Consider the following 25,698-nt stretch of genomic DNA (forward strand, 5'->3'; position numbering starts at 1 on the left):
GTCTCTCATACTTCGGACATATTGTCAGGAGAGACAAGTCGCTGGAGAAGGATGTCATGGGAGGGTCAGAGAAAAAGACGAAGACTCCCAGCAAAATGGAGTGGCAAAGTGGCAGCATCAATGGGCTCAAGCATGGCAACGGCAACAACTGTCAGGTTGGCCCAGGACCGGGCAGTGTTATGTTCTGTTGTGTGTAGGGTTGCTATGAGTTGGTATTGACTCGGTGCCACTAAAAACAATACTACCAGAGCTCCTTGGTTCTGACTCATAGTGACTCTGTATAGGGTTTCAGAGGCTATCAATCATTACCGGAGCATAAAGCCTCATCCGTCTCCCGCGGAACTGCTGATAGAGCCAGTGATGGGGAAGGTACCTGGGAATCCACTAGGTCCCCAGAATCCTGGCTCCTGGAGGCTCCCTGGGTAGAGCTTCCTGGGGAAGTTGAGGGTGGGGTGGGGTGGGGTAGGACAGATGGGATCCCAGTTTTGAAAATCCACACAAGTCTCCCTGGTATGTGGGTGGAGAGTCAGGTCAGATGCTGATTAGGGGCTGCAGGTACCAGTAACGCACTTTCCTACAAGAGGAGGGGGGTGTGGTGAGTGAACTGTGTGAGTCGGGGTTACAGTGTGGGTGGGGGAGCCTGACCCCCACCTCCTTTAGAAGCCCCAAGAGCCACCCTACCCCGTGGAAAAGCTCAGAAGCAGGGGCAGAGGAAGACTTGGACAGGGGACAGGGACTGGGTCCGCTGGAAGCTCGTACTGGGGGTGGGACGCTCAGGTAGGAGACAGGCTCACAAGGCCCCCACCTGAGGTGGTGGCTCAGCCTGGCCTGGTCTAGGTGGACTTTGCGAACGCCCCCAGAGACTCTTGTCTAGACCTTTCAGCTGGGTATCCAACCCTTACCTGACGCAATAGGGGATAGAGAGAGGCAGAGGTGGGATTAGACGAGGTCTCCTAAGGACTAAGTGGAGAAGTGGAGACCACACTACCTCACACTGCTCTCCCCACCCCCACCCCCACCCCAGGGACGCACTGGACGCCCTGGGCCTGAAACGCTACTGCTGCCGCCGCATGCTGCTAGCCCACGTGGACCTCATTGAGAAGCTGCTCAACTATACGCCCCTGGAGAAGTGCACCCCTGGAGAAGTGACCACAGTGACCACCACTGCCCCTCACCGGAGCTGATGAAAAAACCGTCAGATGGGAGCTCAGAGCCATTCAATAAAGCCCTTAGCTAAACCCCCAGGCTTCTCAGTGTGGGCCAGCTTGGGTTCCATCCTCTGTCCATGTCCCCGGGCACAGCCTCCTGGTGGGAGGGTGGGGAGCCTTGAGGAGGGTCTCCACAGCACTGTGTTCCTGTGCTCGGGCTGGCAGGGGGACTGGGTCAGACCAGACAGTGGCCCTCAGCTGCTTCTCCTCCTGACTTGTGGCTCTTCTCCCACCTCCTCCGCTCTGGGACCACCAGGGCTCCCTGGTGTCTGTCCACACACGGGCTGACAGCCGAGGGATCTTCTAGCATCACAGACAGGTCCAGGGCCACATTGGACATGGCCCACTGGGCCATCTGCCCTGTGTCTCATCAGCCCTTCCCCCTTCAGTCAGGATGGCAGGTGGGCAGATGTGTTGGGACTGACGGGCCACTAGAGGACAGATCGTCAGTCCAGAAACGTTTATTAAGCACCTGGGGTTGGCAGGAGCAGTTCTGAAGACAAGACACAGTGAATGGCAGAGCTGGCCGCTGCAGACAGCCTAGCAGGAGATGGGGTGAGGGAGTGGCCAAGGGGTTTAGTGGGGAAACAGTTGGGGTGGCCAGTCTCTAGCCACAAGCAGGAGTGTCTGTTCAGTGGGTGTGGGCACCCCCAAGATGGGACAACCTCACCTCTGCTCCCTTTTCCCTCACTCATTCTTTCCAAATTCACCCACAGCCAAGTCCCTCTGACCCCACTCCAAAGAAGGCAGCCTGTGGGCAGGAGAGGGGGTTGTTCTTCCAGAACCCATTCCCAACAGGGAGTGGAGCTGAGCAGGGGCCCTCCCTCCCAGAACTTTGGTGTACAGTGAAAGGCACTGGAAGCTATAAAGGGAGCATCCATCAGAAACCACTTTGGAGTGGGGGGACCGGCTCCCTTCCTATCAGTCAGTAGTGTGGGCTCAGTTGTCCGTGAGGAGCTGCGGCGTGTTGGGCGGGGTGCTCAGTAATGTTCCAGCGTCAGGCTCTTATAAAGGCAGCAAGTGAAGATCATACCAAAGACCTGGACCAGAAGCAGGGCAGGCTGGGCATGAGCAGAGGCCATGGGGCTCACCAGGCCCACACCCACTGCCCAGCGCCCCCGCACCTGGACACAAGCGATGCCGATGCCCACAGCCCCGATGATGCGCAGGTGCTCCTGAATGAAGGTCTCCAGTTTGGTGATGCAGCCCCCCTGTTGGTGGAGGCAGAGTACTAAGCCCAGGCCGCCCGCAGCTCTGGGCTGCCCCAGTGTCCCCCAGCCCCACCCAGCAGCAAGCCTACCTCCACCTTGTAGATGTTGGAGGCGTGGTCCCGCCCGCCGCAGCCCTCCACCACAGTCTTGCAGCAGCTGTCAGGGACCACACGACCACCCGCCTCTCCTGAGCGGATCCACTCACTGTCCCGCCAGTCCTTGGAGAAGTTGCTACCACAGCAGTGAAACTACAGCAGGAACGCGAGAGGCTGAGCCCATGGACAAACCCGCAGACAAACAGTTGCTCCTACAGGGGCACGTGCAGCCCACGAGAGCCCCCAAATGCTCACTCCTCAGGGCCCCCGGGATTGTCACACACACACACACACACACACACACACAGACTCCTCACTCCTCAGGGACCCTCGGGAGCCCCCTTCCCCCTCTCGGGGCCCACCTCCTGCTGCAGCTTGTCCACGGCACTGGTCACAGCCTCGTGACCAGGCTGGTGGTACCGCTTTGTCATTGTATCCTTCAGGTTCTCCTTGAGCTCTGTGTTCAGCTAGGGGGACAGGCAGAGACATTAGCTTCAGAATCTCAGACCCCCCCACCCCAAAGCAGAATGGGGCGCTCAAATGCAGGGAAAGATAGGTCAGCACACTGTGGTTCCCAAGGACAGGTGGTCTGTCCCTGGGGTCCTTTCCCTAGGGGACCCAGCCTCCACCTCCAGGGCCAACAGCAAAAAGGTCAGCTGTAGAGTGTTAGAGCAGTCAGCGGTGCAGGTCCCACAGGAACACTAAGACTGAGCTCATGCTGCTCTGCTCTCCCCACCATGCCCACGACAGCCTTCTCTGGGAACCACATCGCAGGCTGGCAGGAAGCCACCAGCTCGTGAGACGTGTGTTCCTGCGTGTGCATGTCGCTGTGTATGTGTGTTTTGCTCCCACACAGCCCAGCACCTCACCTGCCGGTAGTAGACGTAGGCCAAGACGCCAGCAATGATCTCCAGCAGGAAAATGATGAGGAGCAGGATGAAGTACTGGGGGACAGGGACCTGGTGAGGCTGGGCACTATCATCCTGGCTCTCCAGTGTGATGTGTGCACATGTCCCATCCGGCATTTCCTCCCACACGGTTGCTATCACTCCCTCTTCCCATAAAGGCCCAGAACCGGCAATGGGTAGCCCAGTGGAGACCCCCCACCCTGTGTTAGCCACACCCTGCTGACCAGACGCAGCAGATTCCGTCGCTCCTTGAAGGTAGCACAGCAGCCAAGGATGCCTGTCACCATGACAACCACACCAGCCACCACCAGGATGTAGGCTGTGGCCAGGTAGGTGCCCGAGGACAGCAGACTTATGTAGTCGCTTTTGAGGGCCAGCGTCCAGATGCCCACCGCCATGACGGCCAGGCCAGCCAGCTGCAGGCAGTAAACACAGCTCTCAGGTCCCACCCAGGAGAGGCCAAGCTGAGCCCCCAGGCCGGGCTGGGCCCCTGTCTCACCCAGAAGCAGCAGTTGAAAGTGAAGAGCAGGTATTTGAGGCAGATGGTACCACATGTTTCCTTCTTCTCATTGAACTCCCCCATCCTGGGGACCAAGGAGGCCTAGGGGGAGGGGGTCAGATGGTGTGGTCCTGATCCCTGACTGTGAGAACAGCAGGAAGCCACACAGGCAGGGATGCCCAGCCAACCATGGCCATGCACTGCAAAGGCGTCTCCATGGAAACCAGGCAAGAGTCACTTCCTGGCCAGGGCTGCAGCCAGGACCTACTCCGGATGCCCCCACCAAAACCCCAGCGCAGGGCATGGAGGGTCCCGGACCCACCTGTTGACTCACACTGTCACACTGAAAGGGAGGAAACCCCAGCGGGTCCCATGGGTGAGCTCACCAAGCCCGTCATTCCCTCCAGCATTCCCCAAGACCCACGTCACAGGCCAGCAGGACCCAACCGGCCTGCAGTAGAGGCGGAGGCCCCGATGTCCCCTTAGGGCTCTGCCCCACATCTTCCCTGGCTCCTGCAGCCAGCTAGGGCGGGAGTGTGGGAGCGGAAGGGGGTTGGCGCTAAGCTCCCGGAGCAGCTCCCAGGGGCTCTGTCCCCCGCATCCCTCAGTTAAAGTCTGCAGCAGAGATACATCCCAGAATGCGCAGGCGCCTAAGGTCGAGTTTCCAGACAGAACCCGCCCACCCCGCCAGCGGCCCCGCCCAGGGCTCACCAGGTGGTGCCTCAGGTAAGGAGGAAAGGCAGGTGGATAAAAGCTTCTGGAGACTCACTGGAGGGCAGAGCAGAGATGAAAGATAAGAAGTCGGCCGGAAACGGATCCTGTTACCCCCACGTAGGCTGGCGGAGGAAGCCAGCCAGAGCTGGGCTTTGGGGCAGGCAGGGTCCACTCCCAGGAGACAGGTTGAGGCCCGGGCCCGGCCCTCCCCCACCAAGCCCCACCCAGCCTGGCCAGAGACAGCCGGGCGGGCGGCTTGGTAGTGTATTTTGGTCTGGGCTCTGCAGGGCGGGGCAGCGGACATCTCTGGACAGTCAGATCCTGGGAGGAACCTCATTCCTCCTCAGTCCACACCACCCTGGCCCTTAGCCGCAGACTTATCACTCCCCGACCCTACAGTCAGCAGCTGCCGCCGCCTTGAGAAGGAGAAATGGCTCGCTCGGACGTCACCACTTAACTAGGAATGTCAACAGAACCCCCACTACTAAGCTAGGGAATGCGTAAACCCCAACCACTCGCGATGCGCCCCTGGGCTGGCACTGGGGTCTCAGGCCTCTGGGGAGGCTGGTTCAGGACACAGCTGGACATGCAGGACCTCAGCGACCCGCTGAGGAGTGAGTAACCCCTCTTTCCGGAAAGGCCTGGCAGAGATAAACGTGCTGGGAGACTGGCTTGAGCCCACCAGAAATAGCTCTTGAGGCTGGAACAGAGCGACCCCAGTGCAAGCCCTGATTCTCCACTAAGCCCCTAGGTCACCAGCGCCCAAGTAGAGGGCTCTGGAGCTCTCCAGGCAGTCCAGAGTGGAATCCGCGCGTCACCTCCTCCACCGGGTGCGGCCAATGGCCTGCCCACTAGCACCAGGCTGTGGGCGGACCTGTCGCCCAAGGGTGGAGACCGACCTCTGGAACAATGAGGGACGTTCGGGCTGCGCATTCTGAGGTTTTTGCCCGAGGTAGGCCACCAGGCCTGTCCCAGGACCCGGGCAGCGCTCGCCGTGCCTCTCGACCAGCCCACCCGCCCGGCGTCCGTCTCCTTCCGGAAAGGGCCTACAGGGGTCTGCCGCCAGATCCCGCGGGGCACGGTCTCCTCGCCTTCCCTGTGCCCGCAGCTGGGTCTCCTGGGCAGAACCTTCACCCCCTCCAGGCATGCAACCGGCCTAGCTGGCGGCGCACTCACCAGTCACGCGTCGGAATCCAGGATCAGGCTGCGGTGGAGACTGCGGGGGCGGTGGCTCGGAGGGCCGGGAATGCGCGGCCCGGGGCCTGCTCCGCCACACCCTTCGCCACGCCCCTTGGAGCAGGCCACGCCCCCGCAACCCCGCGGTTGCAGCTCAGGTCTGAACCAGAGCTCTGAGTAGGGAGGGATCCTGCCTGATGCAGGTTTACGGGGTTGTCCCGGGAAAACGGACACCCCTGGGGGCGCCCCCAGGATGGGCTCCACCCCCTCCGAGGAGTGAACTGGGAGGCAGAACTAGGGATAAAGGTGGTGTCCTTGAACTGCGGCCATCACCCAGGCCCCCTTTCCCTCATGGAAGAACGCAGACCTGAAGCGGAAGGCGGTGTGGTGAGAGGCAGGGGAGGAACCACTCTGCAGGCAGTGCGGTGGACAACCTGGGGGAAAGTCTGGGAACCCCGCCTTCCCCCCTTGCGAGAGTCCTCAGTTTGGACGTCCTGGAGTGCTGCGGGCGGTGCTAGAGGCTGAGAGAGAAAAGATAGCGCCTGGGGACGGGGCTTCTGACCCGCAAATCTCCCCATAGTTTCAGGATGGGTCTGAATCGGCCCACTCCGTACTAGCAGCTGTCCCTAGACATCGGGCAGAACTGACGCACCTTCAGCTCCCTGCTGGGGCCCAGGCAGAGCAGGAGAGGAACGTGGAGGGCAGCTTCAGGCCTGCCCACTCCCCCAGACTCTTTTAAGCACTTCTAGACTGGGGGTGTGGGCAAGCGGTCTGGGAGCTGGCAGGAAACCCCACCCTGGGGTCCCTCTGGAGACAAAAAACCTTGATCTGTACTGAGGTTCTCCCAGGAGTTTTTGCTTTGATGGGTGGTTGAGGACTTGGATATGACCAGGGACTTAGAGAAGACTCACAGGGACACAAACAGCGGCTTCAGCCCTGGAACTGGAGGGCCAAACGGGGTTTGCAGTGTGAACCTGTGAAATGCATGCCCCGCGCACATGCCATTGGTGTGCTACACATGTATGGTGAACACGTCACCCACATGGCATTCATACACTGCGATTCCCAGGCACACAGGACGAGGACAAGTTGTGGTTCACCGGGCTTTTTTTTAACTGTGTTAACTTTTTATTGCTCATTGAGTGAAGGTTTCCAGAGCGGATCGTCAGTTTTACATTCCACAAATCATATACTTTGTTTCCTTTAATGATTGTAATGGTCACCAGGTTTTATTGGGTGGAGGGGAGTTTCTCTATTGGGGCTAACGGAATGGGGACAAGATGAGGACTGGTGGGAGCGCACACCACCAACCAAGGTTAGCTCCTTCATATGTCTAGTCAGGCAGGCCAGGCAGCCCACCCGGTGCAGCCCACATCCTGGATGGGCCAGTGAGTCACTCGGTCCGGTCAGTCATCGAGCACTGGGCAGGTGGCCAGAGCCTCGGAGGGGCGGGCGAGCCCAGTTACAGCAACAGCAGCTGCCAGGTCCAGGCAGGCGAGCTGACGCCAGAGCCTTCCTCCGGCCACTGCCCAGCCTCTTGGTCTCACAGGCGTCCCTCTCATCACGTAGTCGGGTGTTCAGCTCCCTGGGGAAGGGTGAGGAACTAAGATTTTGGAAGGCCTGTTGTTGTTGTTATGTGCAGTGGAGTCGGTTCCGACTCACAGCGACCCTATATAGGGTTTCCGAGGCTGTAAATCTTTACGGGAGCAGAAAGCCTCATCTTTCTCCCGCCGAACAGCTGGTAGTTTCGAACTGCCGACCCTGAAGTTAGCAGCCCTATTCGTAACCACTACGCGCTACCAGAGCTCCTTTTGGAAGGTCTAAAGGGGTCCAATTACAAGAAGCAGCAATCTGGGATGGGGGTACTGTGAGCTCTGGCTCCCATCCTGCCCTCCCCCCCCCCGCAAAGAGAGAGCTTGAAGGATGGAGGGCAGACACTAGGAAGGACATGTCCCAGCCAGAAAGGGGGCAGTAGGTGACCCAGGAACGTTTAAGAGCAGAGAGCCTCCCTGCTTCACCGACCCCCCTTGGCTTACAGCCGAGCGCCCACACCTGAGGAGCTCCAACTGTCGTAGCAGGCTGAGCTTTTCCGTCTGCATGTTTCTCGAGACCACGACCACGTCTCTGCAGGTGGGAGGCGGTGAGCGATGTGGGAGGCTCCTCTGTGCCCAGGACTCTCCCCCCCACCGCGCCCCAAGCGGAACCCCTACGCAGGTCTAGAGGCGGGGCTGGGGCAGGGATGCGAAGAAAGAGGCCCAGCCCTGAGCCCCTGCAGGCGCGGCCCCAGCCCCACGGCCCCTCGCAGGACACGCCTCGCGAGGATCCGCCCACCCAGCACCCAGGCACCGTCGCATTTGCTCTTGACGACCCAGCGCATCGCCCTCCAGTCTGCGGAGCTGCTCCTGCGCCCCCTCCAGCTGTGTCCGCAGCGCCTCGTTGGCCAGCCACAACTGAGCGTTCTGCGCCTGCGCCTCCAGCTGCTCCGCGGCGCGAGTCTGCAGCTGTTGTTCCAGCTGTGAGGGTTGGGTAAGGGAGCTAGGCTCTCCCTGGCGGGCTGCCTTGACCCGACTCCCGACGGTTCTGGACATGGGGACATTGAGGCACGGGGATCCCCCCCAGGCGCCAAGGAGTGCTTAATGACGGTGGCGACGGGGTGTGGGCCAGGGTCACTTACCTCCCGCTGCCGCAGGCCTGCATACTCCAGCTCCTGCTCTCGGCTTTGCAGTTCCTGCTCCAGGCGGCCCCTCCGCTCTTTCCGGGGGAGGTCCTGGGACCGGGGAGAAGAGGGGTAACCTGAGACGTTGGGCCGCAGAGAAAGAACACCTGGAAATCCGAGCCCGGATGGGGTCGGGCGAGGCGGGGGCCTTAGCCTGGTGAAAGGCGAATGAACTCTGGGCTAGGGGCTCCCGGGAGGGCGGAGGTGAAACCTTGGGGGCAAGGCGAGGCGAGGCAGGCGGGCCCACCTGAGATCGCAGGCGCAAACGCTGCTCGCGGAGTTGCTGTTCCATCTCATCGTACAGGTACCGCACCTCCCTCTCGTACTCGCTCTCCCGCCTTGGGGAGGAAGAAGGGGTGGTGAGGATGGCGGATTAGTACCTGCCACCACTTCAGACTTCATTTTGCTCGGATCAACCATCAACACTCATGGAAACAGCAGTTACGAAATCAAACTACGTATTGCATTGGGCATTATCTCTTTAAAGTGTTGAAGAGCAAACATGTCAGTTTGAAGACTAAGGTGGACCTGACCCAAGCCATGGTATTTTCAATAACCTCATATGCCTGTGAAAGCTGGACAGTGAATAAGGAAGACCGGAGAATTGATGCATTTGAGTTATGGTGTTGGAGGAGAATATTGAAAGTGCCATGGGCTGTCCATAGAAACAACAGATCTGTGTGGGAAGAAGTGCAGCCAGAGTGCTCCTTGGAGGCCAGGATGGCCAGACTTCGTCTCTCATACTTCGGACATATTGTCAGGAGGGACCAGTCACTGGAGAAGGATGTCATGTTTGGTAAAGTGGAGGGTCCGAGAAAAAGAGGAAGACCCCCAGCAAATGGCAGAAGCGATGGGCTCAGGCATGGCAACAATTATGAGGTTGACCCAGGACCGGGCAGTGTTTCGTTCTGTTTGGTGTACAAAGGGTCGCTAAGAGTCGGTACGGACTCGATGGCACCTAACAATAACAACAACCACTTCAGACCCCGGCCCCTTCCGCTGACCCCCAGTTCTTACCGCCGCAGCGCCTGTGCTAGGCCGTCCCGCTCTCGGGCCGCCTCCTCCAGACAGGCGGACGCGCGCATCAGAACGTCCTCGAAGCAGCCCAGTAGCTCGGGTCGCTCCCGCTGTAGCAAGACCCAGAGAGCCCGCACCGCCCGCTGCCTAGAGGAGCGGACGGGGATGAGAGCAGCCCGAACCCCGGTTCCCCATCATTCTCCGGGTAAACCCCCAAGAGAGCTCTGTGACCCAGGACGAGCGCGTCTGCCCGCTTGCATCGCTTCCGTCTGTGTGTGTTTTCGCGCCTGCTCGGGGTCTGTACGTGCTGTGGTTGGTTGTGCGTTTATCCTGTGTGCACGGCCCGGTGCCAGGCGCTGCTTCCCGACTGCCACCTCCCAAGATGCAAATTGTGCGGGAAATCACGCCCGCCCGCCCCTCCCGAGATTTGCAAATTGGAGGGAATGGCTGGATTCAGCCGGGCCAAGGAAGGGACTCTGCCAGGGAGCAGGCATTTGACAACGTGCAAAGACAAGGATGGACAAATGGCAGACGGACAGCGATATAGGGGAGCAACATGGACTCACTCGCCCAGGATTCGGGCCACCCCCAGCTGCTCCAGTGCAGCGCAGAATCGCTCTCCGCCCTCTTCCTCCTCCTCCAGGGAGCCCTCAGGGTCTTGTGCATCAGGCCAGCCTGACTCAAAAGTTTCCTCGGTGGCTCTGGAGGGCAGCATGCGCTGGGCTGATTCCACACCCACGAACTTGCCTATGGCATGGGAGGAAGGAATTACCTAGGACCCCTGGCTTCCCCTCCATCTCGGTTCCCACCCCATTCACTCCCCCACTGTTTCCTGTTTTCCTTCCTCATCTGGCCGGTTGGCCTGGGATTGGGAGGTGACAGTTGGGCCGAAGCCAGTAAGGAGTGAGCCTGTCTCACTGCCCTGTAGGAGTTTGCCACAGGAGAGGGAGTGGGGGTGCTGAGGTGGGGTTCTCGGGTGGGTGTGCCTGAGATTCCAACACCAGCACCCCCTGGAGGAAGCCATGGTGCAGGCACAGGGTCTCTGGGCAGCAGGGAGGACAGGGCGAGGCTCACCAAGGCCAAGGCTGAACTCCCGAAGAGTGAGAAAGCCAGTTTGGGCCTGGTCCAGACTCTCGAACACAGCCTCCAACTGCTCAGGTGTGAGAGGCAGGTCGCTCTGCAGGCCCTGGGCCCAAAGGAGAGCAGGAATGAGCCACCAGAGAATTGAGGGCCCTCAGCACCTCCTGGAGCCTCCTGGGGTGGTGCCTCACCTGCAGGTCATGCCGAGTGATGAAGCCCTTGGCCTCCTTGTCACATAGCAGAAACAACTCCTGAGCTTGCTCCAGCATCATCGACACCCTCGGGGGGTCCACCTCCTCCTCTTCCTCCTCCTGGGTCTCCTGAGACCCGGACTTTCCCTGACTGGCCATGGGAGAGGGTCTCAGGGGTGCTGTGAATCCAAGAGGAGTCAGAACCTGGGATGGGAAGGCAGGGAGAGTGTGGGTGTCTAGAAGAATAGGGGTGTACTGAGGGAGTCAGAGCACTTTCCTTCCATTAGGTGTGTGGGGGGCGGGGGGCGGTGTCAGGCTGTAGTCCTAGGAGGAGAGCAGGGTGGGGTGGGGCAGGTTCGGGACCTATGGCCTATGAGGGGGGGTTGTGTGCCACTCAATCCATTCTAACTCACAGTGACCCTGACCATGAGCTTTCCAAGGCTGTAAATCTTTACAAGAGCAGAAAGCCGCCTTTTTCTCCAGAGGAGCCACTGGTAGGGATCTGACCTATAGGGACCAGGAATCACCAAGGGAATGACAAGGGTCACTGAAAGAGAAGCGTCACTGTCCAAGGGACTCCACCTACAGCAACTAGCTACAGAAGAGCTCAGATGAAACATGAGCTGCCACAGGTCCTGGTAGCTGAGAGGTGAGAACTTGAGACGAACATTGGTCAGCCAGAGAGGAGGAGTCATGTCCTGTAGCCTCCCCCTGCACCCCCACTTCAGGGCCTGCGTTGCCTTCCCTCCAGCCCGTTGGCAGGCCCATGCTCAGCAGGGCAGGGTCCCAGCCCCAGTGCCCTCTGCTTGCCCCCAGAGTCTGGACTCAACACCCCCTCCTGGTAGCACTAGGGCTGGCCTTCCCCCAGACTGGTCCCAGAAACCTCCGCGGGGGAACGCTCCGCCCCCTAATCAGAGCCACCTGTCGTTCCCATACCCCGCCCAGGTCCTGGATTCCCCAATGCCCCCCTCAGTGTGGCCATACCCTTGCGCCCTGAGTCCTAGGACGTTGGGGTCCTCTCCCCTCACCAGGGGCCCTGATCCTACCCACCCCCCATATTAGGCAGGGTGGGTGGAGACTTGGCCTCCAAAGAGAGCAGGTTCAGGGAGGCGGCGGGGTAGAGGAGGGGGCATGAGTGGACGGGTATTCCCCACCCAAACTGCACCATCGTCTCGCCCAAGCGGCGTCGCCTCCCTCAGCTCACCGGTTCCCCGGGATCGGAGATCCATCCCAGGCGGAAGCTGAGCTCCAGCCGCCCTGTGCGGAGGCACGAGGGCTGGGGGCGGGGTCCGAGGAGCCCCCTGCGCCGAGAGAGGCCCAGAGTCTTGGCCTTGCGCCCTCTGCGGCTGCTGGGGGAGCTGTGCGCCCGGGCCAGTAGGCGAGCCACAGGTGTGTCGGACTGGACCCTGAGTTGCCTACCTATGACCTGCGGTGCCGCACCTGCCACGAGTCCCGGCGGCTCCTCCCGGAAACGGGGTGCGCCCCTTCCTGGCTCCACGCGGACCCTGAGCGCGGCTCCCGCTGCCAGAGCCGCCACCGAGACCCTGGCGGTCCGATCCGCCAGGGCGGAGTCGCAGCGCTGCTGTCGCCGTCGCGATGCCTCCGCCTCTCGGCGCCGCCCGGGCCACCGAGGCCCGCACCCCACCCAGCCCGCACCCTGCACTCGACCCCAAGAGCCCGCAGATGGCCCCCGCATCTGATCGGCAGTGGGCCTAGGCAAGGGGCGACGAAGTCAGCCCCTGGGGACCCGGGATCCTGGCGGGCGCAGGGCCAAAGCCATGCTGGTGAGCTAGGGGAAAACAGCAGTGTCCGGTGGGCCGTCCCTGTCCTCAGGAGCCCGACGCCAGGAGCCAAAAGTGTGTGTAGGAAAAGCAGAGGCAGGAAACAGAACTATTTTCAATGTCTGTCTGCAGGGGGAGGTGGTGAAGGGTAGCTGCTGCCTACATTTCCACTTTTGCTTTTTAACAATAAATTTGTAATTCTGAAAAGTAGTATTTAAATTAGCAGCATGAGTGTGTACAAGTGTGTGTGTCATAGAGGGAGAGCCCCACTTCAGAAGCCACCCCCCAGGACTCAGTCTGTGGGACACAGCCCTGGGTTCCCAATGGGGAGAGCTGGGGGGCCTAAATGGGACCCTTTCTCTAGAGGGAAAATGCCCATCTCCTTTCCAGAACCCCTCCCTTTCCTGGCTCCTGCACCCACCTGAAGGGACCGGTCTCCAAGGGGACTGGAAGCCTCTCAAGAGAAGGGACCTTGGGCTCCAGCTGAACTAGACAGGTTGGGCCTATGGAACAAGACCTTGAGACTAGGAGGGGGCTGGCTCCTGGCACACAGGGGACCTGCTGGGCCGGCTCTCCCAGTCTTGCGGTCCCACTACCGTTATTGTTGGCTCTCGCTCTTACTAGCATGGCCTCGCCGCCAAGCCTTCTGGGAGGCGGAACCCAGCCAAGCCCCCCTCCCACTCTGCTCAGGCATTTCTTACCCCATGGGTCCTTTGAGTCTCCAGAAAGGCTGGTCATGTCTTCTCAGTACAGAAGTTTTTATAAAACCCTGACTCTCCAAAACAAGACCTGCCAGACCTCAGCCTTAGACATACTCTATGTATCGACAGGTGACAAGGGGGATCCATAGCACTTACACCTGACCAGCAGGGCTTGTGACGGGCCTGAAAAGACAGAGTCCTACTTACTCTGCCAAGAGTGTGTGGGGGGGAACGGGAGCCCCACCCACTGCTATTTCACCCAAGACCAGCCCCACACTCAGCAGCATGTTACAGAGTGGGAGGTGGAGGAGTGGCCAGCTACACTACTTCTTGTAAACATCACTGAGATTTTATTAAACTGGCTATTGGTCCAAATATTTCCAGTGGGCCTTGGAAAGCTGTGCCCAGGACTAAGCCAGCGGGCCTTGGAGCAGAGTAAGGCCATGTATGGGTTGAGCCATTGGTGCCCCTGGGAGAGGGCTCCAGGCCCAGCTGGCAGGTCCCAAGAGCCAGGATCAGTGAGAGTGGTCCCTGGCCTGGATATGGTGGAAACCAAGGTCAGCGGCAGGTGGGGATTGGGGGTGTGTGGCAAGGGAGGAGATGAATCCCATACACAAAGGAAGGAGGCAGGAATGAGCTGTGGCTTTTATTAAATCTGCTTTGGCAAAAATAAATAACTCTTGACACACATTTTTCAGCAAAACCTGAAGAATCAGAAGGAGGAGCAGGTGCAAAGTTCTCATGAGTAATACTGCACTGTGGGCCCGTCCCGCGGTGCGGCGCCCCCAGTTCTGGGCCTGGCCCTGAAGGGAGAGGAGGTGAAGGCACAGGACAGGAGGCCATCCGCGAAGGGGAGGGGTCGTCTGGACCCCTCCCCACTCAGTGCAGCAGTGAGTGGTTAATCAGAAGCCGGGAGGCGTCACAGCAAGTGTCTTTCCACGCAGCTGTGAGGGGCTGTGAGGGGCGCCACGCCTCGGCTCCACAGTCAGTAGGCAGTGCGGAGGAGGGTAGGGGCCTTAGCGGGTCCCAGGGTCCCACCTCGCCTCACCGGGCAGGGAGGCTGGGGGTTCCGGCCCTCGGCATCAGGACCCCAGGGGGCTGGGAAACGCCAGGTCGGGGGCGTTCAGCAGGGGGGCAAACCCGGGGGTACGCATGCGCAGGGCGTCGGGCGGGAAAGCCACGTTGGAGCAGAAAAGACCAAGCAGGAGTTGGCGCTGACACTCCTCCCACTTGGCCAGCGCATCCCCAAGGGAGAAGTTGTTACGCATCCAGGCAGGTAATGCCTCGCTGTAGGCGGCGCAGGACAGCGGCACGGAGGGCAGAGACTGGGTGCGGCGCAGCTCCATCTGCTCAGACAGTCTGCAGCCGCCAGGAGAAGGGCAAGGGAGGGAGGCTTGAAAGGGGTCTGGAAGCAAGGGAGTGGGGTGGGGGTTGGCGGACAGGCAGGGCCGCTCACCTGGAGGGCAGGTGGTCACCCAGCTTCCTCTTGGCACGCATCATCAGATACTGGCAGATACTTCCTGCCTGCTCCTTCATCCATCGGATGTCCTCAGGGACGTCGGGCAGCCACTCCAGCAAGCTGGGGGCGTGTGGGGAGGAGAGAACATTTGTGAGCGGGTGGGTGCCCAGCTTCAGAGTCCCTGACAGCAGCTTCACTTGCCCCCTCCTGATCGCCAGCCCACTACCGGATAGTGAAGGACACGGCACTCTCCAGGGGCAGCGTGTAAGGGACCATCATGGCTGTGGCTAGGCGCACGGGCAGCATGTTGGAAAAGACGGTCATCAGGTCTTTGGGTTCCACACAGGCCTCCAGCAGGGCTGTGGGGTATGTGGAAGAGAAAGGTTGGTGGCTGCCAGGGGAAAACACACCCCTCTCCTTTCCTGGGCACACACCCTCATTGAGCCTGGCAGGTAGGTGCTCCAAGATGCGTTCCTCCACTTGCATCCTCTCTACATCCATGGATGCCTCAACGTCCTCCTCCGCCTCCTTATCCTCGGGAGCGTGGGGGTGGGCCGCGGGCAGGGCCAACAGGGGATTGGGCTGTTTCAGGAGGCCTGGGTAGAGGGTGAGGAGGATCAGCGCCGCCCAGCCAACCAGCCCACGGTCTGCAGGGGTGGTTTGGGCAGCTGGTCCCCAGCACCTGGTGTCTACACACCGTTCCGACGTAGGAAGCGTAGTCCATCCCTGTAGCCTTGCTTACACATCTCTCTCAGCACCTGAGGCAGGGGGATGGAACAGCTGGAGCAGAGGTGGTACCCGTGGGTGTCCTTGCCGACTCCACCTCATCCTTGTAAACACACCTGTCTTGGATCCTAGGAGGTGGCTCGCCCACCCCCCTACCCAAGGGAGAGGTGGTCTGGGCTATATAGCCCATGTCCCAGCCCATAGGAAAGGCTAAACAGGTCCCGATTCCCCACTCCATAATGGAGTTTTAGGAGAGGCCATAGAGACCCCAATGGAGCTCTGGTAGCATAGTGGTTACGAATCGGGCTGCGAACTTTAAGGTCAGCGGTTCGAAACTACCAGCAGCTCCACGGAAGAAAGATGAGGCTTTCTGCTCCCGTAAAGATTTACAGCCTCGGAAATCCTGTACAGGGGTCGCTATGGGTCGGAACCAACGCGACAGCACTTAACAACAACAACAATAGAGACCCCAAAGGGATTAGGTAGAGGATGAAGTGCTAGAGTTGTATCGTCAAGGTCAACAGATCAAATCTACCAAACACTCCTCAGGAGAGAGATGAGCCTGTTTGCTCCTGGAAAGATTTACAAGCCCGGAAACCCTAGGGTGGGGTCTCTGAGTTGGAACAGACTTGATGGCAGTGGATTTAGTTTGTTTAGTAGGGACCTTGTGCACTGTCCCCCTCTTGACCCTGAGCCTCAGAGGGAGAGGCGGTATAGTGGTGGCCCCTGGTCGGGAGCCACTCACCATAGGCTCTGGAGGGAAAAGAGCTTTGGAGAGACGGTAGAGGTTGCGCAGGTTGAACTGGATGCTGGTGTTGGTGAACCGCAGTTCATGGATATTGGTGGAACTGTCCTGCGGGCAGATGTCACTCTCACCCGAGAAGGGAGACACAGTGATGGTGTTTTTGAGTTCGTAGAGGGGCAGGTTGTCTGAGATACCACCGTCTACATAGCGCTGTCAACAGACCCAGACCCACAGTGAGAGGGTGTCTGCACTGCCACCCCACCCGGCCACCCCAGTTGCCACCTTGTGTGGGGCCTTTCGCCCACTGGGCACTGAGCAAATGGCTGCCCTGGGCTGAGTGGCAGGGAGGAGGAAGTGTGCCTTCTTGGGGCTGACCACCTCTTGAGTAACCAGGCCAGGAAATGAGGCAACAGGCAGCCAGCAGTGGGGGGGGAATGATGCCTTGCTCCTCCATCCCTTGTCCTACCATACCACAAAAGGCGCCCCTGGGTTGAGCCAGATGGACACTCACCACACCTTGGAGAGTCGGGGGGATGAGGCCACAGTACACAGGAATGAAGGTGCTGCAGACATTGGCCTAGGGGCAGGGACGGAAGGGGTGGTGAGCATGGTGTCCTGGGGATCAGATCCCAGTCCCAACCTGCTGTCACGGAGCCCACCTGGATGAGCTCGTCCTTGGAGTTGAAGTGGGATATGATGACGTTCTCGCCATCTGAGACTCGGGTTAGAGAGATACCCAAGCGCCCATTAGCCCGTTCATGGCAGTCGGCAGGCAGGGTCTTCATCAAGCAGCCTCGGATGGTCTTCACCAGATTGAAGGAGGGGTGCAGTGGGCCCAAGAACCGCTTCCGGGCTTCCTTAGACACGTCGATGATGTTGGCACCGGCCTCACCTGGGGCAGCAAGACCAGTGGGTAGAGGTCAGGGACCAGCAACTCTGGCCTTAGTACTCAGTCCATCTTCCCCGCCGTGTATCACAGCCAGGGTCCAGCACACGCCTAGTGTAGGTGACGCCGAGCTGATTCTGAGCTACTGCTGCTGAACCCTGGTCCACAACTGGGGCTTTTGCCACCTGCCCCTGTGGGGGAAAAGGCAGGCCACCACTCCTGGGATGGCAGAGAGCCAGAGCTGGCCAGCCGGACCTGCCCTCTGTCTGGTATTTCCCAATTGCTTGCCCATGAGTCACTGCGCCCTGTATGGCGTGGTCACCCGCCTGAGTGGGGAGATGGCAGTGGCTCAACTCTGACCAGCCTCAGCTTTCACCCACTTGGTCAGATCCAGTCTGTGCAGGGGTCCCACAGGACTGGACAATGGGGTCAGAAGAAGTGGAGGGTCCTACCCCTGAAAAATTACTAACTGTCCCAGACAGCCAAGAGCAAATACCTACCAACATTCTCTGGGAGATCCATGGCTGCGAGTGGGGCGCAGCCAGGGAGCCAGAGAACTATGCCCCCCTCTCCCCCCAGGACCACCACACCGTCCCTGGCCCAAGCTGCCCAGACTACAGGTGTAACAGGAGGCTTGCTGGAAGTAGGGTGGGGCAAGGTGCTTTTCAGGCTGTGTCCTCAATAAGGGACCTGGGTATGTCTTGGGGCAGGCATGGGGGCCAAGGGCATTTATCCAAAGTCCTCTGTGGGGTGGTCTTGCTAAGGGAAGTAGTGATCCCTCATAAATCCCACCTCCCCCAGGGCAGAAGTCACAGGAGGTGGAGAAGGAGAAGGCTTCTGGACAGAGCATTTAAGGTTAACTTCCTGGTGACCCCACTGTCACCTTGGCGGCCTTGGCGGGGCTGGGGGTTGGGCAGCAGTCCCAGGGCTCTGGGAGTACTTGACGTGCTGTAAACAACATGGCACGTGCTGGGCCGGAAGTATACAGGAGGAGGGACATCAAGCACAGAGGACCCCTGGCATAACCCGCTGCAGGACCCCCGCCCACGGGCTGGACAATCCAGAGCAACAGTCCCTCACCCCTATGGTGAGGGTGGGCCACAGCCGTGACCCTTGTCCGAGCGGCCAGTGCAAGGTAAGGAGAAGGCTAGAACGAATTCAGCGGGGCTCCTCCTCCAGGGGCCCTTGGGAGGGACTAGACCAAATCGCCCGGACATGCGCCTTCAGCGGCCACCGGGGCAGTGGCGATCTGGAGTTGTGTATCCCCAGGACACAGTGACCGCTGGCATCCGGTCCGACGCCCCGGGGAGCCGAAGATCCGCCCCTAACTCTCGAAGTCCCGCCCATGGGCTACTTTCTCTTTCCAATTAAACAGCTTTTGCTGAACCTGCTTGTCCCCTAAACTTCGCGCCGCATCAGGTGCAACCGCAACCCCAATACCCTAGCACCCCGGAACAAAACAAACTAGGCCCCGCCCCCTCATCGAGTGCCCGGGATAGGACACGCACCCCGCGATCCCGGGAGTGGCCAGAGACCTTCCCACACCTGCCCTTCCCCCTGTCGGACCCCGGCTCCACTCACCCAGGCAGGCCCCAGTGACCAGCGCTGTGGCAGTAAGCGCCCCGGCCGAGGCGCCATAGATGTGCTTGGCGTTGGCCACCAGGAAGGGCGCGTGCTCGCGGAGGCAGGAGGCCACGCCGATGTGGTAGACGCCAAGGAAGCCGCATCCAGCGAACGAGATGTTCCACGTCGTGTCCTGGGGGAACATCGCAGCGGCCGCCCCGCTGGGCTCCGGGACTGCGCGGGGTCCAAGCAGCCGTCCGCCGCGCGCTCTACCCTCACTCGCTAGAGCCCGGACCCTAGTCGGCCCGGACAGTGTGCGTTGTCGGTCCCGCTGTTGCTCTTAGCCTGGGTCTCCGCCGGCGGAGGCGGAGACGCTGTGCCGGGTGGCTGTGAAGGCGGTGTTATCTGTGTGGAGTGAGCGGCGGGATCGGGGGCGGTGCCGGAGCGAGCGGACCAATGGGGCGCGCGGAGAACGGCCGCACCCTCGGGGCGGGCCCAGAAACCCCACCCATTGGTTCACTATTTCGGACTCCGCCCACTGTCGCTAACCCTGAACAACAGGACACCTGAGTCCGGCCCTGACACGCTCCCACGCTCCCCGGTCTCCATCACCCCCTTCCCCTCTTCCTTTGTGGACCTACCACCATCCGGGATATGCGAGCTCGCTCAGGGGACAGTCCACACCTCCAGCACCTACCAGGGCTTCACACGCAGGCCTCAGGATCCCTCCGCCACACACTCACGCAGGCTCCATTCCATAAATACCGTGGCCTGGATGAGTGTTCACACATAAGTGACCCCCAGAAGTAGCACCAGGCCACAGTCACAGCATCCGGCTCTGCCCTGCCTCCACCGCGAGGACCCCTAGCACCTGGGTCCTGCCCTAGCTCCACAGGGCTCAAGCTACGGGGTACACGGGGTATACTTCGGTTTGGACCCGAGGACGTGTTGGCCCTGGACTCTGCCTGCCCCACCCCTGCTAATTGCCCCAGCAGGTGGAGCACTTCGCGGTGATGTCACCTTCCCACCCCCTACTGCATTTTTCCCAGAATGACAAAGCAGGCCTAGCCTGGCTTGGGTTGAAGAGCCAGACTTGCACCCGCCCCAACACCTCATATAAAGGGGAGCAACCAGGGTCTGTCTCCCCAGGACCATACTCCCCAGGACCCAGTGGGTCTCCCATGGACAGAGGGCCAGGGCTGGGTAGGCTGGACATGCTTCCAAGCTCTGGCACTGAGCACCTATGGTGTGCTTATGACAAGGTAGGCTAGTCTAGATCCCATCTCCTGGGGCAGGTGCCTTGATTACACAAGCCTTGCTGCCTAGTGGAGGTAGGAGGGTCCTGAGGGGCTGTGAAGGATATTTAACAAGGAAAGACACAGGGTCATCCAGGACAACAGAACGGCATGTGCAAAGGTCCTGAGGACCCCAGGTCTGGTCCTGGGATGTAGGACTGTGTGACTAGATTTGATTTCAGAAGACCACTCTGCAAATGTTTTGGAAGGTAAGGGTCTGCTGATCAGGAGGATCTGTTGAGGGTGCTGTGCAAAGTGTGGTCCTGTCGGGATGATTGACACTGTTAGAGGCAGGGAACATGGAGTGTGGCGCAGACCCAGAGGTTCCCAAGTCCAGCCTGGGAAGCCCAAGGAGGTAGAGAGGGGCTCCACCAGGTGTCTGATCCATTGGGGGGACCATCCAAGGGATTGTCAAGGAGGAAGCGGAACAACGTGGAATGAGCTAGTGCCTGACCTCAACCAGAGTCCCCTGCCTTCTGTGTGCTGCCCAGCCACCTCTGGCCCCATTTCCACACCAGCTGGGGTTTGTTTTGAGTACATACCCCCTCCCTCTGTGCCCCCTGGGACCTCAGCTACCAGGAAGGTGTAGAACAGTGACCCTTCCTGGAAGCCTGCCTCAGGATTATGGGGAGATGTGATCTGAATCCTGGGTTCCCATGTCAGGAGGGAATCTCACCACCACAAACGCACTCCTCCCACCCCTACAGGGCAGGCCCTTAACCTGAGGTTGCCCCTGCCCCCCCCCACTCCTCTTCAGGACCAAGATGGGGTTGGAGCCTGTCCGCCACACCCATCAAACCCACTAGGGTTTTTTCAGAGTGTCCTTGAGACCCTTCCAGGCCACTCTGACTCTTTTCCTTCAAGGCTAGCCTGGGCCGAGACTCCTCAGTCTAGTCTACTCTTCTCTCCCAGCTGCAGCTCCCTAAGTAACCCAGGGAACTGGAGTCCTGGAGGCTGCAAAGTCGTCTGAACTGCAAGGCGGTGGTTCAAGCTCACTAGCTGATCCTTGGAAACCCTATACAGGGTCGCTATGGGTCAGAGTCCACTCGATGGCACTGAACCAGGAAACTACTCCATTAGGATTTTTGTGGCTATAACCTCAGATTCAGGTCACCAACCCTATCTTCCAAGTGTCCTGAGTGAGTTGGAATCTCCCACCTAGATTTTAGGTATGAGTGTGCCACCCAGGATTGGCCGTGACAGCCTCTGGTTCTAGAATAGGGCCAGGCCCACCCGTGGTCAACACAGCTGGGCCAGGATGTGGTGGCTACTTGCAGGGGCTAGGACAGAAACCTGCAGGAGCATAAGCAGAGGGAGCGTGGACCATCTGCTACCTCAGACCTCTGTAAAGTGTTCAAAAGCAAAGATGTCACACTGAGGACTAAGGTGCATCTAACCAAACCCCATATCATGGTATTTTCAAAAGCCTTGATGCGAAAGTCAGACGAGGACTACAGACCACAGAACTGATCCATTTGAGTCATAGTGTTGGAGAGTTATCAAAATACCAGGATCACCAAGAACAAACAAACCTGTGTTGCAAGAATTACAACCAGAATGCGCCTTGGAAGCCAGGATGGCCAGACGTCATCTCTTAAGGAAGGAACAGTCCCTGATAGACATGATGCTTGATTGGCTAGTGCTGACTTGACATCGCCTAACAAGGGCCTCAGTGGTCCTACGGCTGATCTAAATCGGCAGACCCCTGATGCGCTGGTCCCCCCCACCCCATAAAAGGGTCCTTCACTGGCCCACACATACCCAGCCGTCATCTGCCAGAGAGCTGGGCTGAGGCAGATATTAACAAAGATCCATACACAGCCTTTATTTGCAGGGAGAGGGGACTTAATCAAACAAGCCAAAGCCCATGTCGTCCTCCGACTCTTCAGACTCCTCCTTCTTCTCCTCTTTCTTGTCTTCTGCTGGGGAGAGAACAAGGGTGGTGAAGCCCCCAAGGCCAGACCACCAACTCAAGAACCTCATTCCCAGCCCCCATCACTTACCCGCAGCTGGGGCAGAACCGGCAGCAGGAGCTGCTGAGCCTGGAGCAGCGGAGACAGCCACAGCGCCACCAGCAGGCATGCTGGCAAGCTTGCCAATACCTGCACCAGAGGGAGGCAAAACCGAGCCTGGTGGGCAGTTTCACAGGCACAGTACTGGGGCTACCAGCAAGGCCCCCCCAGAGGACAGGCCAGAAGCGCCTGTCTCCTCCCCGCCCCCTCCCAGGCAGGTTTCTATCTGGGAACTTGGCTTCTAAGAATCCTCTCCAAAGGCTACCATGGTCACGGCAATGAAGTGAGACAAACATGTTTACAACCAGCTTCTGGCCACAAGGGTGAGAGCTCATGGACCAGGCAATGACAGGTTGTCTGACAAGGACACTCTGATGTCACCAGAAAATTATCTGCCCCAGGGTGGGGGGGGTGGGGCAGAAGCCCTGTCTTTGCTCCCAATGGGGATCATGTGAACATTATTGACAAAGATCCTACAAACCAATTTCCCGACACATCTGTTTTCAGTGAACTGGGGGAAAGGACTCAGGGCAGGCAGGCCAAGGCTGACTGACGCTGGGCCCCAGCTTCTGGGAGTGTCCAGAAGTACCCATGGTGTGAGCCCACAGAACTCGGCTCAGCCCTCCAGGCGAGGCTTCTAGGCTGCTCTGGTCCACAAGCGAAACCTGGCAGGCCACAGACTGGCTAGCAGGAATTAGGATGGACCATGGTGGCTCCATACAAGGAGCACTGGATTGCGAACCATAAGGTCCGTAGTTCAAACCCGCCTGTCACTCTGTGAGACAAAGGTGAGGCTTTCTGCTACTGTAAATATCTGGAAATCCTCCACAGGGTCACTATTGAGTCGGAACCAATTTGACCCCATTTGTTAGACACTCACCCTGAGCAATCACGTCTTCGATGTTTTTCCCGTTCAGCTCACTGATGACCTGCAGCAGGACCACAACCAGCAGTTACCCCAGGGGCCTGCGATGCAGGGGCCCAAACCTGGGGCAGAATGGGAGGTCTTTCCACCTGCACCACCCACCAAGGAAACGGTAATGGCTAGTTTGAAGGTGTAATGTGTTGGGATAGGAAATCCACTGGGAATTTTTCTAAGACGTATTACGGGTAGTCCATGACTTTAAGATGGGTTCTTTTCTAGAGACTATTGGGAACCTGGTACTTAAAAAAACACAAAAACGTTCACTATTGCAAGACCATCTGTGAGGGAACACCCAGGACATACACCAGCAATGCTGGTCATGGAAAACAGGAGAGAAACATCACCAGACTTCTCAAAACCCCATTGGTATCATAAACAATGAAATCTACACAAATGAAAACTACAGTACCACCAGCCACCAAGTTCCTCCAGACTAGAAGACCAGAGAAAACACCTACAGATGCAGATAGATTTGATTTTATTCTGTGTGGGAGAAAACAACAACAAAAACCCACCATTTAAAACTTCTAGTCCCTTTTTGGGAGGCATGAAAGGCTCCATATGAGAAAACACTGTGTGTAACCCACAAGGTCTGTGGGGCCAGCACCTCAGGAGAAAGCTGAGGATTTCTGCTCTGGAAAGCACTGAAAGGGCTTCCGTGCGAATTCTGACTCACAGCAATGCTGTGTAAGGTTTCCAAGGAGCAGCTGGTGGGCCTGAACTGCTGACCTTGTGATTCACAGTCCAGGGCTGAGCTCCAGCGCTAGAAGACACAGCAGCAGCCAGGACTGTTTTCCTACCAGAAGTCCGCGCATTGGCGGGCCATACAAACTTGTCAACTTAAAAACTAACCTGTTACATTGGGTCAAGCATTTTATTAACTCTCCCTAAGTTACGGCTGCCACTCACTTGCCCTGGCAGAGCCAGAGACCCAAGGATCTCATGGGCCTTTTTCTACACCCCACCACCACCACCGCCGACGTTCCCCACCCATACACGACACTTAACACTACTCCCCTTTTAAATGAAAGAAAAATAAAACCCGAAACTTTGCTACTTAAAATTTAAATCCCTCTAAACCCGATTTAGGAGTCCCGGTGTGGCGCTGTGGGTTAAAGCGCCAGACTGCAAAGCTGTTTGACCTGCAAGATCGGCGGTTCAAACTCATCAGCTGCTCCTCGGAAACCCTATCCAGGGTCGCTATGGGTCGGAATCCACTTGACCGCACTCAACAACAATCCCGATTTATGTTACTTTGACTAGATCACGCTGGTCAGGCCTGTCAAACCCATGTTCGCAAAGTGGCCCCATTAGAAACATCCACCCGAACGGGCACAAAACCCCCCCAAATCCCGTTTCCCCAAAAGTAGAGTTCGGGCACGCGCAGTGCAGGCGATCCGCCCCGGCTGCTACCTTGTTAAGCCGGTCATCGTCGGCCTCGATGCCCACGCTGTCCAGAATCTTCTTGATGTCCTTGGCGCTGGGGGAGGAATTGCCCCCGAGGGCGGCCAGCAAGTAGGAGGCGACGTAGCGCATCCTGAAGGAAGCCGAGAGAAAGAGGCAGCGTTATCCGCGGCCTTGTGGCTCCCCCCTCCACGCCCGGGGCCGGAGGCCGAGCAAGGCCACGCGTGGCCGGCCCGGAGCCCCCAGAAGCGACCTCCCCAGGGCAGCCTAGTTCTCTGTGCCCCGGCGCGCCCTCCCGGTCCCCACGCACAGGTGCCCGACCCGCGGCTCCGCAGCCCCACTCACTTGGCAGCGGCAGACAGGCCTCACGCGTGCGACCACGGCGGCGTCAGCGAGGGAAAGGAATACGCCGGAACAGGGGCGGGATTAAGCCGCTACCCAGAAACCTCTAGGGCCCTCCATGTGATGTCACGGAGGGTTCAGCCATTGAGGACTGAGGAGACGCCATTGTTCCAAGTCAGTCAGTCATCCTAGCAAAGGCAAAGGGGACGTTTTGGGACTGGTTTCTCGTATAGTCTCAGGCAAATGTCCTTTGAAATCCATTGGGCGGCCGTTCAAAGGAAGATGCGAGGCCACAAAGTCAATGATTTGCCTTTCGGAACGTAGCGCTCCCAGCATGCCACGCGGCGCCTACAGTGCCCAACATGCAATGCGACTGCTTGAGACACAACGCCCGGAACCATCCCTCTCTGCGCGTAACTGTTGTACACGGCAAACTGCAAGTCCCATGGTGCACTGTTGTCGGAAGCGCGTGAGCGCCGCTGGAGGCGCAAATGAGCCGCAGGTTTGCGCGAGGCTGCACGTGGGCAAGGATAGCGGCTATTCAGGCTTCTGCATTTCCGGCTTTCTGGGGTGGGGGTTCTTCCACCGCAGGGCTCAGAGGTCCAATGTCGGCCGGGCCCCGAGTGGCCCACTCCTCCAGCCGAGCCCCGGGCTCTCTCGCGCTTCCACCACAGAACTGGAACTGCCTTGGGTTCTAGGCTGCTGGCTGCGTTCTTGCGGTGCCATGACCTGTGGCAAGGACACAAGTGAATAAGGCAGCAATCGTAGGCTGACACCCTGGAGGGAGGCATGGCGGAGTGAGAGACAAGTGGTACTGGAGGATGAGAAGGAGCAGGCCGAGTGGCCACCCATGCCAGGCTCGGTGACAGCAGTGCCAGCCCTCACCAAGAGTGTGTGCACCCAGCGCTGGCCTGTTAGCTTCTGCGTGTTAGCTTCCCCGAGATGAAGTCGCCCTTCCTTCCGTGTCGTAGATGATGCGGGCAGGGTTGTTGTCAGGTACCATCGAGTCGGAACCGACTCATAGCGACCCCATGCACAGCAGAA

General features: G+C 59.0%; 4 protein-coding genes across 4 annotated transcripts; all 4 read right to left on the reverse strand.

Annotated features, from left to right (window-relative positions):
• Positions 1–2,178: 2,178 nt before the first annotated feature.
• On the reverse strand, positions 2,179–4,006 carry CD151 (CD151 molecule (Raph blood group)). The gene is made up of 7 exons (XM_006876975.1): positions 3,922–4,006; positions 3,647–3,838; positions 3,384–3,458; positions 2,877–2,981; positions 2,509–2,667; positions 2,333–2,419; positions 2,179–2,248 (listed from the first exon to the last, which is right to left on the reverse strand). The coding sequence occupies exons 1-7, from the start codon at positions 4,003–4,005 to the stop codon at positions 2,189–2,191; spliced, it is 762 nt and encodes a 253-aa protein (XP_006877037.1). The 5' UTR covers position 4,006; the 3' UTR covers positions 2,179–2,188.
• A 3,215-nt stretch (positions 4,007–7,221) lies between these two features.
• EFCAB4A (EF-hand calcium binding domain 4A) lies at positions 7,222–10,974 on the reverse strand. The gene is made up of 9 exons (XM_006876976.1): positions 10,816–10,974; positions 10,619–10,730; positions 10,111–10,291; positions 9,545–9,691; positions 8,775–8,865; positions 8,486–8,578; positions 8,158–8,324; positions 7,864–7,935; positions 7,222–7,396 (listed from the first exon to the last, which is right to left on the reverse strand). Exons 1-9 carry the CDS (start codon positions 10,972–10,974, stop codon positions 7,222–7,224), a joined length of 1,197 nt encoding a protein of 398 aa, XP_006877038.1.
• Positions 10,975–14,379: 3,405 nt separating this feature from the next.
• Positions 14,380–18,893, reverse strand: PNPLA2 (patatin-like phospholipase domain containing 2). Its single transcript, XM_006877000.1, has 9 exons — positions 18,695–18,893; positions 16,887–17,119; positions 16,739–16,804; positions 16,228–16,437; positions 15,454–15,514; positions 15,191–15,352; positions 14,983–15,115; positions 14,754–14,876; positions 14,380–14,656 (listed from the first exon to the last, which is right to left on the reverse strand). The coding sequence occupies exons 1-9, from the start codon at positions 18,879–18,881 to the stop codon at positions 14,380–14,382; spliced, it is 1,452 nt and encodes a 483-aa protein (XP_006877062.1). The 5' UTR covers positions 18,882–18,893.
• Positions 18,894–21,816: 2,923 nt separating this feature from the next.
• On the reverse strand, positions 21,817–24,444 carry RPLP2 (ribosomal protein, large, P2). Its single transcript, XM_006876977.1, has 4 exons — positions 24,322–24,444; positions 22,864–22,912; positions 21,975–22,073; positions 21,817–21,893 (listed from the first exon to the last, which is right to left on the reverse strand). Exons 1-4 carry the CDS (start codon positions 24,442–24,444, stop codon positions 21,817–21,819), a joined length of 348 nt encoding a protein of 115 aa, XP_006877039.1.
• Positions 24,445–25,698: the final 1,254 nt, after the last annotated feature.

The sequence above is a fragment of the Chrysochloris asiatica genome, unplaced genomic scaffold (genome assembly GCF_000296735.1).
Source record: "Chrysochloris asiatica unplaced genomic scaffold, ChrAsi1.0 scaffold00439, whole genome shotgun sequence".
Taxonomy (NCBI): Eukaryota; Metazoa; Chordata; class Mammalia; order Afrosoricida; family Chrysochloridae; genus Chrysochloris; species Chrysochloris asiatica.

Coding starts and splice junctions, on each gene's coding strand:
- RPLP2 (XM_006876977.1), bottom strand. CDS start 24,444: ATGCGCTACGTCGCCTCCTACTTGCTGGCCGCCCTCGGGGGCAATTCC. Junction 22,913..24,321: donor ACGATGACCGGCTTAACAAG/GTAGCAGCCGGG, acceptor GTCCTGCTGCAG/GTCATCAGTGAGCTGAACGG. Junction 22,074..22,863: donor CGAAGACGTGATTGCTCAGG/GTGAGTGTCTAA, acceptor CCTCTGGTGCAG/GTATTGGCAAGCTTGCCAGC.
- CD151 (XM_006876975.1), bottom strand. CDS start 4,005: ATGGGGGAGTTCAATGAGAAGAAGGAAACATGTGGTACCATCTGCCTC. Junction 2,668..2,876: donor TGGACAAGCTGCAGCAGGAG/GTGGGCCCCGAG, acceptor TTCCTGCTGTAG/TTTCACTGCTGTGGTAGCAA. Junction 2,420..2,508: donor CCAACATCTACAAGGTGGAG/GTAGGCTTGCTG, acceptor CTCCACCAACAG/GGGGGCTGCATCACCAAACT.
- PNPLA2 (XM_006877000.1), bottom strand. CDS start 18,881: ATGTTCCCCCAGGACACGACGTGGAACATCTCGTTCGCTGGATGCGGC. Junction 16,438..16,738: donor CCCCGACTCTCCAAGGTGTG/GTGAGTGTCCAT, acceptor GTCTGTTGACAG/CGCTATGTAGACGGTGGTAT. Junction 15,116..15,190: donor ACCTGCCAGGCTCAATGAGG/GTGTGTGCCCAG, acceptor CATACCCCACAG/CCCTGCTGGAGGCCTGTGTG.
- EFCAB4A (XM_006876976.1), bottom strand. CDS start 10,974: ATGGCCAGTCAGGGAAAGTCCGGGTCTCAGGAGACCCAGGAGGAGGAA. Junction 8,325..8,485: donor CAGGCCTGCGGCAGCGGGAG/GTAAGTGACCCT, acceptor CAACCCTCACAG/CTGGAACAACAGCTGCAGAC. Junction 7,936..8,157: donor CGTCAAGAGCAAATGCGACG/GTGCCTGGGTGC, acceptor TCCCACCTGCAG/AGACGTGGTCGTGGTCTCGA.